Source organism: Arvicanthis niloticus, chromosome 5, assembly GCF_011762505.2.
Source record: "Arvicanthis niloticus isolate mArvNil1 chromosome 5, mArvNil1.pat.X, whole genome shotgun sequence".
Taxonomy (NCBI): Eukaryota; Metazoa; Chordata; class Mammalia; order Rodentia; family Muridae; genus Arvicanthis; species Arvicanthis niloticus.
In genome coordinates this window covers 86,336,495-86,347,335 of record NC_047662.1, presented here as the reverse complement: position 1 = coordinate 86,347,335, position 10,841 = coordinate 86,336,495, and the positions used below count along the sequence as shown (strand labels likewise).

Here is a 10,841-nt window from a genome sequence, read left to right as displayed (position 1 = left end):
AAGAAGAAGAAGAAGAAGAAGAAGAAGAAGAAGAAGAGGAGGAGGAGGAGGAGGAGGAGGAGGAGGAGGAGGAGGACATCTTAAGTATTATTATAAGTGATTAAGGAACAACAACTTCTAGAAATCTACACATATATGCATAAACATGCACACATTTATACACATAATGCATGAATACAGAATACCTTTTATAAGCTTTCTTTAAATTTTTTGAAGATTTTACTCTACAGTCCACAACTTTGAAATTAAGGATCAAGCTTATTCCCAATTGACTGTTGATACCCAACCCCAACAAAGCAACCTTCAAAGCAACCCCCACATCGAAGTCTTTAAAAAAAGTCATGAATGGGGGCAGAAAAGTTTTAAGAACTAGAGGCTCAGACATCTGTCGCTAGATAGTGTCCTCAAGGCATGTCAAGGAAGATGCATCTATGAAATCTTAACAATATGGTTGGTTATAAGGGGAAAAGGTCAAGTAACATGTAAAGGTAGACCTATAAGAATTATACCAGACTTCTCACCAGAGACTATAAAAGCCAAAAGATCCTGGACTGATATACAGACCCTAAGAGAACACAAATGCCAGCCCAGACTACTATACCCAGCAAAACACTCAATTAGCATAGATGGAGAAACCAAGCTATTCAATGACAAAACCAAATTTAGATGGTATCTTTCCACAAATCCAGCCCTACAAAGGATAATATATGGAAAATTCTAACACAAGGAGGGAAATTACAACCTAGAAAAAGCAAGAAAGTAATCTTCTTTCAACAAACCCAAAAGAAGATTAGTCACACAAAAATAATTCTACCTCTAATAACAAAAATAACAAGAAGCAACAATCATTTTTTCTTAATATCTCTTAACATCAGTGGACTCAATTCACCAATAAAAAGAAATAGACTAACAGACTGGATACATAAACAGGACCCAACACTTTGCTGCATACAGGAAATGCACTTCAGTGACAAAGACAGACACTGCCTAAGAATAAAAGGCTGGAATACAATTCTCCAAGCAAATGGTCCTAAGAAACAAGCTGGAGGAGCCATTCTAATATTGGATAAAATTGACTTTCAACCAATAATTACCAAAAAAAAGATAAGGAAGGACACTTCATACTCATCAAAGAAAATAATCTATCAAGGTGAACTCTCAATTCTGAATATTTATGTTCCAAATGCAAGAACACCCACATTCATAAAAGAAATTTTACTAAAATCCAAAGCATACATTGCACCTCACACAATAATACTGGGAGACTTCAACACTCCACTCTGAGCAATGGACAAATTGTGGAAAAAGAAACTAAACAGAGACACAGTGAAACTAACAGAAGTTATGAACCAAATGAATTTAACAGATAGCTATAGAACATTTCATCCAAAAAAGAATATACCTTCTTCACAGCACCTCATAGTAACTTCTCCAAAATTGACCATATAATTGGTCACAAAACAGGCCTCAACAGATAAAAAAAGACTGAAATAATCCCTTGCATCCTATCAGATCACCATGGACTAAGGCTGGTCTTCAATAATAACAAAAACAATGAAAAGCCCACATACACGTGAAAACTGAACAACACTCTACTCAATAATAATGTGGTCAAGGAAGAAATAAAGAAAGAAATTAAAGACGTTTTAGAATTTAGTGAAAATGAAGGCTCATCATATCAAAACTTATGGGACACAATGAAAGCAGTGCTAAGAGGAAAATTCATAGCTCTGAGTGCCTACAAAAAGAAACTGGAGAAAGCATACACTAGCAGTTTGACAGCACACATGAAAGCTCTAGAACAAAGAGAAGCAAATACACCCAAGAGGAGTAGATGGCAGAAAATAATCAAACTCAGGACTGAAATCAACCAAGTAAAAACAAAAAGAACTATGCAAAGAATCAACAAAACCAGGAGCTGGTTTTTTGAGAAAATCAAGATAGATAAACCCTTAGCCAGACTAACCAGAGAGCACAGAGAAAGTATCCAAATTAATAAAATCAGAAGTGAAAAGGGTGACATAATGACAGAAACTGAAGAAATTCAAACAATAATCAGATCCTACTACAAAGGCCTATACTCAACAAAACTGGAAAATCTGGATGAATGGACAGATACTAGGTACCAAAGTTAAATCAGAAGCAAATAACCACACAAAGACCCAACAAAGAAAGAGAACTTCAGACAAATCTCCCTTAAGAATACCAATGCAAAATACTCAATAAAATTCTTGCAAACCAAATGCAAGAACACATCAAAAGAATCGTCTATCATGATCAAGTAGGCTTTATCCCAGGAATGCAGAGATGGTTCAATATATAGAAATATGTCAACATAATCCACTATATAAACAAACTCAGAGAAAAAAACACATGATCATCTCACTTGATCCCTTCATAGTAAATGTCCTGCAAAGATCAGAAATTCAAGGCCCATACCTAAACATAGTAAAAGCAATATACAGCAAACCAGTAGCCAACATTAAACTAAATGGAGAGAAACTTGAAGCAATCCCACTAAAATCAAGGACTAGACAGAGCTGCTCACTCTCACCCTACCTATTCAATATAGTACTGGAAGTCCTAGCCAGTACATCCATTCTCTGATACTTTGGCCTTCTTTTGGCTCCACATACAAAGATTCCCTTGTCCTCTGATAGAAGAGAAGAAAAGAGGAGAGGAGGGGAGGGGAGGGAAGGGGAGGGGAGGGCAAGGGAGGGGAGGGGAGGGGAGGGGAGGGGAGGGGAGGGGAGAGGAGAGGAGAGGAGAGGAGAGGAGAGGAGAGGAGAGGAGAGGAGAGGAGAGGAGAGGAGAGGAGAGGAGAGGAGAGGAGAGGAGAGGAGATTTGAAGAGTCCAAGTCCATTCATGGAATTCTATTTATGCTAAGGATGCTTATCCATAAATAAGACATCTTCATTCCCATATATCTACTGAAATATATTCTAAAGTTGTGTGGGAAGCCATGGCAAGGCCTTACTCTTGGCAAACACTCACCTTTGGCTCTCCTATCTACTATTCTTCTTTCTGCTTACCTTCCATGATTCACTTGTCAGTTCTGAGAACTTCAAACAAGGCCTCATAGCAACCCACCTTAGTAACCCTTCCTCCTGATCTCTAGATTTATACAACATCCTGCTAGATAGATGTTTTTAGAACCACTGGTAACAGAAAGGCTTCATGAGAATAACTTAGTTAAAGCCCACAGCTGCAGCTAGCTTCCTCCACCTGCAAACCCTCTTTCCTTTCCTACCCCTCCCTATATCCTGTTTTTAGAGTATATAACTGGTGTGAAAAATAAAATTTTTGCCAGCTTGATCAGACTTCTTGATGTGCTGTGCCATTTTATTTTCTCTCGAATCTCAGTCTTCTCTACAGGGTCTAAGGGTCCCACTTGATTGTCCAGCTGGCCTGGAAAAAGTTGGATTATTTAAATGAGTCTAAGTGTTACAGCTGTTTACATTGTTGAGATTAAAGCAATACTAAAAACTTTTATGTTACAATTATTTTTCAGTAAGGAGTCAGAGCTGTAAAGAACTGCTGTTTTGTGAAACTTGAATCTCTTCTGAACATAGGCAAAGTACTTCGTTTACTTGAAACACTCTCCTATACCATCAGAAACGAACAATTATGAATGACTTGGAGTACATTTTTATGTCTCAGTTCTTAACTATATCAACTGTATTATTAAAGGCCTGCCTCAATAATTTCTAATATTGAAATAGATAAATGTGTGTCTTTCTGTTGGGAAAGTAAAGTGACTGGGATTCTTAAGTTCTATGTTAACTAAACTGGCCAATTGTAATAATTCCTACCATCACCAAAACTCAGAGAACATTGTGGAAGAGGAGGGGAAAGAATGTAAGAGCCGAACAGTAGGGAAAGTGCCATGAAATGGTATCTTCTGGACATGATGTGGGTATCACAATTGTGATCTCACAGCGGCTGTGTACTTGCACACTTTCAAGCCAGATACATTACTGGCATGTATGGGGTAGATGATCGCCAGACTCCACTCCCTACTAAGGAGCTGGTGACAGATAGTTGCTGAGGAGGGATAATCTTGGATATGGCCACTGGTGGGTTTCCCAAACTCCAGTAGATGGCCCCACATCCTTACACATAACCACTAACTGGATTAGTGCTATCAAAAAAAGGAGGCGGATGAAAGCTGGAGGTTTGGAAGAAGTAGGAAAGGAGTTGGGGAGGATGGGTATATGTGGTCATATTTCATTGTACACATGTATGATATCTCAAAAACAAAGAAAAAATTAAATTCCATGCTAAAGGGACTGAGGAGATGGTTTAGTGGTTAAGAGCACTTGCTACTCTTACAGTGTACCAGAGTTTGGTTCCCAGAACCCACATTGGATAGCTTATAACCACCTGCAACTCTAGTTCCGGGGATCTGATGCCCTCTTTTGGCCTCTGTAGGCTCTTGCACACATGTACACACACACACACACACACACACACACACACACACATACACACATAAATCTTTTTTTAAGATTCCATGCTAAAAACTGATAACTTTATTTTTAAAGGTGCAGATGGACATCCTCCTTATCACCACTCAACCACCAATAGACAACAAAGAATATTTAATAGAAGGATGGCCAAGTACCTACTACCAAGGGTCTGTTACATGTATATTGTTATTTAACATGTTTATGGAATACTTCATCCTTTACAAAAGGTATACTGAAGTCTCTTCTGTGGAGACATTGTGCTTACCTCTGGGTATATAGTGATCAATAAAGTGATACAGTTCTTGCTACAGTGAACCTGCAGGGTAGTGAAGAAGATATCATCAAGAAAGTAAAATTTTAAATTACTGTTCCATTACAAGTTCTGGTAAGTTTTCTTTATGTCTGTTTGTGTGTGCAAAAACATGTATGTATGTGTGGGCGAATGTGATGTGTACAAGCATGGAAATCAGAAGACAACTTCAGATATTGTTCCTAAGTGTCCCAGGAGAGACAATGTCTCTTCTTGGCTTAGAACTCATCACATAGACTAAGCTCAATAGCCAGGAAGCCCCAGAGATCCAGCTCCTCCATTTCCCCAGTTCTGAGATTACAAAGGCATCACAGTCCTGCTCAGGTTTTTTTTTTTTCACATGACACTTGATTGATGGCACGCACTGTGCCAACTTGAGCCTTCTCAACACTCATCATTGTTCTTAAAAGAAGAACCAGGAGACAGGATGCGCTGATGACACGAAGAGAATTCGAGTATGTCTGGAGTAAAGGACGTGAATAGCAAGCCATCAAATTATGGAAATCTTTGCATAACATCATAAGGGCTTCCAGGATAAAGTCAGTGAAAGCTGCTAAAGGTTTGGGTAGAGAAGTGACACACTTAGAATTTTCTAAAGCATAAATCTGAACATGTCATCACTCACGTTAAGAAATGACCTAACCCATGGAAGGAATGTAGCATTAACCACTAGTTAACTTCAGTACCACATACAATATATAAAATATACCTGTATTTTAATTTATTATTCACAGCAACTGTTGAGGTTTAGTCTCTTGATTATATTGTAATGCTAAATTCTGGCTCCCAAGGCCTGGCTGCTCCCAAGGATAAGAGAGTCTGCATGTACCCAAGTGATACTATGTAACCTTGCCAACCCACAACCCCAGGTTATCCCCGATTGGTGAATAAAGATGCCTACAGCTAATAGCTGCACAGAAGAGAGATACGAGGAGTTCTTGGGTTCCTGGGCTTGGGGGTCTGAGAAGACCATGAAGAGAGGGAAGAAAGGGAGAGAGGAGGAGGTAGCCATGGGGTAGGTGAGTCATAATAATATAGGAGTTAAGAGCTGTTTAAAAAGAACAAAACAAATTATAAAATGGGCTTACTGATGGGGAAATAGATTTTAATAGCATAGAGAGTAGATACATGCCCAGCTCTAGTGCTGATTAAGCCTTATTATAAATATAAAAGATGTATGTGTTTTATCCAGTAACTGAATGATCAAAGGCAGAGTAGAAGTCCCTGATTGAGATTAAATATTTTTCAATAACTGCAACTTTATGAAACGTGTGGCTGGAATTGCTATTGTCATGCTTGAGCTCTGCCAAAGAGCTCTGCCACTTGCCCCGTTTCCCTCATGGTTCCTCTTCTGACACTCGGGGAATCTCTCATCTGTTTGTCCCTCTTCTGGTCATATCTCAGTCTGAAGACTTAGTTCCATGTCCACAACTTGACCACCTTGTAGCAAAGCAGATATATTACATCCACCTCTGTGTCTCCAGGTTCTTTAGGGCCATGCTTTCAGTTAAGATTTTATCTGTTTCTGTGTCTCCAGTACTGTTTTTATTTGATACATTTGTAACAAATTCCAGCGAGCAAACAATTCAGTTTTATTCCAAAGATAAAAATTAACACCAGTCTAATGAAAGCCTATCCTAAAATTTTACTGCAATAGGCAAGGATGGCCTTGTTGGGCATAGGTAGGAGAGGAGATCTTTGGTCCCATGAAGGCTGAACACCAAGCGGGGAGAAATTCGAGGGTGGGGAGGGGGTAGGGGGTAAGGGGGCATACCCTTGTGGAGGCAGGCGGGGGGACGGGATAGGGGGTTCCTGGGTGGTGGGGGGAATGGGGTGAGGGGATAAAATCTGAAATGTATTTTAAAGAAATAAAAAATATATATTAAAAAAGAGCTACTGGATTTTAATGTTGATTTTCTATCTTGCTAGTCTGCTGAATTTGGTTGTCAAGTCTTAAGTCTTTGTGTGGAGTCTTAAGGGATCTATTATGTATAGAATCATATTGGCAAATAAAGATAATTTGACTTCTTCACAAAAAAAGAAAGAAAGAAAAGAAAAGACCAGGGACTGGAATGACTAAGATGTCTAAGGAAAAAATATTTTTATTTCTAGAACAATGCTTCCTTGTCAGCCATTGTGAAGTCAGTCATCCAATAAAGAAAAAAATACAAATGAAAAAGACTTAACATATGGAAAGAATTGTTTCACAGGAATAGATTTGTTTAGAAAAAGCAAAGTTGGTAGGCAGGCATCAAGCAAACCTTATTAGATCCTCACTTGAGAAGACAGGGGTTTTTAATCGGGACTTAAGAAGCTACCACCATGGAGTACTATAAGCTCTGACCAAGAAGTCAAAAGGACATGGTCATCAAAGTTTGCCACAATACAATGTTGACCAAGTATTTTGATTTTTCTTTGATTTTATTTTCTTGTTTCCATAACCAATGCAAATATATTTATTATTCTTTTAGTTATTCAGTTTATATCTTTAGCATCCTACCCAATTCTATAAAGGATTGAAGCACAAAAGATATTTCTTCTGGTACTAATATTTACTGATGACATTTATCCAAATTGTATTTTGGATTTGGAACAAATTTCCAGTGACTGAATTGATGTCCTCCCAAAAATGACACATCAAAGGCAAGAAATATTAGTAAGTGAACTTTGGGACCTACTCCATCCATAATAAATTAGTTTGAGTACAAATACCTCTTGGCTGTGAAACTGCAGAACTCATATTTAGGTCAGAATTCTAAAGAGCTGAATCGTATCTAAAATGTCTCTGCTGAGTTCTGCCAATGGCAGGTGCATCCTTGGGAAAGTCACAGGTACCCAATCAAAGACAGTCATGTGCTCGGTGCCAAGGGCACTTTGTCCAGTAGTTTTTTCACGGCATCTTTTACTTCTTTATTTCTTAAGCTGTATATTATTGGGTTCAACATAGGGGTAAGCACTCCATAAAGCAATGAGATGATTTTGTCTATTTCTTGTGAGTTTGATGAAGAAGGCTTCAGGTACATGGAGAGAGCAGCCCCATAATATAAAATCACCACAGTCAAGTGTGCACCACAGGTTGAAAAAGCTTTGTTTCTTCCCTCTGTTGAACTGATTCTCAGAATTGTAGAAAGGATGAAGCCATACGAGATGCAAATCAAGAGCATTGGAATGGGCAGAAGGAGAATACTGACTACCAGCATAACCATGTCCATGAGCAGGGAACTCGCGCAAGCTAATTTTAGCACTGCGAGGATCTCACATGTGAAATGGTTGATGATGTTCCCACAGAGGGGAATCTGCAAGGCAAAACTAGTTTCCAGCAGAGCAGTCAGACAGCCTGTCACCCAGGAGACGGTGGCCATCTGCACACAGACCTGCCTGTTCATGATGATGGGGTACCTCAAAGGGTTACAAATGGCCACATAACGATCGTAGGCCATTACAGCCAGAAGTATACACTCTGTAGATCCCATGGAAAGGGACAGGTACATCTGTACAGCACACCCAGAAAAGATAATGGTTTTCTTAGATGACAGTAAGTTCACGAGCAAAGTAGGAATAGAAGCAGACGTGTAACAGATATCCATGAAAGAGAGGTTTCCAAGAAACAAGTACATGGGTGTTTGAAGTCGTGAATCCAGGACAGTGATTAAGATAAGAGTACTGTTACCCAGGATGGTAACCAGATACATTACAAGGCTGAAGACAAACAGAACAATCTCTAACCTTGGGTACTGGGAAAATCCCTCCAGGAAAAAAAGGCTCCAAACAGTAACATTTTCTCCTGGCATTTCCTCACTGGCACCCACCAGTTATTCTAGAGAGATTCTCTTCATTTCATCTGAGGAACATAAATACATATAATTTCCATGTAGCTAGAAAAGCACTTTCAGACTTATTTTCATCATTATAAACGTAAGTTCACCGCACACACAAAAAAATTACAGAATGGTGTACTTTTTGATCAAAAAAAAAAAAAAAAAAAAAAAAAAAAAGAACCGGGTTTGATCTATTTAATTAATCCACAGCAAAGTTTAGAAAACAATAAAGCAGACAGCAGTATGCTAATCTAATATTTTTGTCAGCCCATAATCCTGTCGTTGGCACCGCAGGTTTTCAATAAAGGTGTCAAAGTGACCGAATGAAGAAAAACATCAATAGACATTGGATAAGTCCATTTTGAGCTCTGTAAATTGAACACAGTTTAGAAAAGTATGTCACATACGTGAAGAGGTGACAGCTCATGCTAAAACTCAGGAATATTCTTCAGAGGTTAAAAAAAGGAATGTTGACACAGATGAAATGATTTTTAAAAAGAAACTCTATAATATTCCAGGTCTAAAAGAACTCTGTCTGTTTTACTAACAACTTATAAAACTTTTTTCAAGAAGGGTAATATTGTTTAAAGCATTGTAGTTACACTTAAGAACTATTTTGTAAGTCAAACAAAATAACCCACCTCATTTAAACACTGATACGCCCACTACACAGCTTCTTTTACTATTGATGCCATACCTCATATTTAAAGAGTTCTAAAAGAAATTTACTCAGGTAGTACTCTTACTATGTATTAAAATCCATGGTTTCCAGGAAATACAGAAATCAACGTCTTTTAAATTTTAAGGTTTTTTTAAAAATAAGATTAAAAATGATAGTTGGAAAAGGGGTACTTTGGATTTGATTCTTTCCATGGTTACATTAACAAAAATTATTACCAAAAAAGTATCTTGCTTTTGCACTTACATTACTCATTATCACCATCAAACCTTTTCTTTCCCTTCTGATTCTCTCCAGTCTTTCTTCAAACACACACACTCTCAAATATTCTTTCCACTGCTGTCCTGCCATGTTGCTGCTGTCTCTTTGCTTGCTTCCTTGGATGTACTGATCAGATAGTCCATGTTGCAGTACTTCAGTCTTGGTTTCCATTCCTGTCACTGCAACCAGTCAGTCTTCTCCTCATTCTCTGCCTTTCAAAAGTTGACATCAACAGAGATGGTGTCTTAGTGTGTGGATGACCGAGACATGATTTATCAAAGTGCTTCCATCACCTCACGTTGTCTTTCCCATCCCCCTCCACTGTGGTTCCTTTCTACCCAATTAACAAGTGCTTTTATTTATTTCCCCTGTCTTACAAACTGATTCCTAAGCAGCTTATGCTGCAAGTCCAAACAGTATTCGTAACACTGAATGTAGCTTTAGTATGATAGAAAAATTTTCAGGAGGCCAGGCTGGTCTACAGAGTGAGTCCAGGACAGTCAGGGCTACACAGAGAAACGCTGTCTTGAAAAACAAAACAAAACAAAACAAAAAAATCAGAATTCCTTCTTTCTATGGTAACCAAACATATAGGTTTTCCTTTTCTTATTAATATTTTCTTTCACCAAAAATCATTGATTCTTAATCATTAGTTAACAAATTATTTCTCATGGATTTTTCTGAAAACTTTAATACTTAAAAAACCCTGCCAAGTAAATTATTATACAAAGTTATTTTAAAGAAAAAATGTGTACTAGTGTTAAAACCAAAGTTAGTTTGGGTGCTCAGAATTTGATATTTTTAATACTGCACAAAAATAATAATCAAGGAAAAATAGTTCTCCCACCTGAATTCCATGCTATAAACTCCAAATAAAAGTGTTTTGTGATGTATTCCACGAGTTAGTTATGGTTGGTTATGTGCAAAGAAGAATGAATATATCCACATTTAAAATCTGAAATCCTATAGAAAAATGAGTTATGCAATGCATTTCTTTCAAAACCACCAGCTGTTCCAAACATAACCAAAATTACCGTAGGATCCCAAGTGCGGTACTGTATTAAGTTCCAATCGCTTGTCGTTTGGGGAAATATTCCTTGTCCCTGAACAATTTAAAGTTCTGCAGCTGTATTACACAGAGGTTGGAAACTTCTCATCCTGCAGAGTTAATGCCCCGAAGATCCAATTATATCAAACTTTTAAACACTTCGAAAGCCAACCACAGGCCCTTCAAAAATACTTGCAAAGACATCATAAAAACAAAGTTTGTTATTCCCCTTTCTTCATCCATCCCTAATTATGT

The 10,841-nt window shown here is 38.0% G+C and overlaps 1 protein-coding gene across 4 annotated transcripts; it reads right to left on the bottom strand.

Moving 5' to 3' along the window:
- Nucleotides 1-6,857: 6,857 nt before the first annotated feature.
- Nucleotides 6,858-10,631, bottom strand: Or2k2 (olfactory receptor family 2 subfamily K member 2). 4 transcript variants are annotated; one of them, XM_076934901.1, is made up of 3 exons: nt 10,386-10,631; nt 9,524-10,063; nt 6,858-8,966 (listed from the first exon to the last, which is right to left on the bottom strand). In XM_076934901.1, exon 3 carries the CDS (start codon nt 8,569-8,571, stop codon nt 7,630-7,632), a length of 942 nt encoding a protein of 313 aa, XP_076791016.1. In that variant the 5' UTR covers nt 8,572-8,966; nt 9,524-10,063; nt 10,386-10,631; the 3' UTR covers nt 6,858-7,629. The 4 variants fall into 4 exon arrangements, with proteins under 4 accessions (XP_076791016.1, XP_076791015.1, XP_034358513.1 ...); XM_076934900.1 differs by having other exon boundaries at nt 9,524-9,750; XM_034502622.2 differs by having other exon boundaries at nt 6,858-8,621; nt 9,524-9,750.
- Nucleotides 10,632-10,841: the final 210 nt, after the last annotated feature.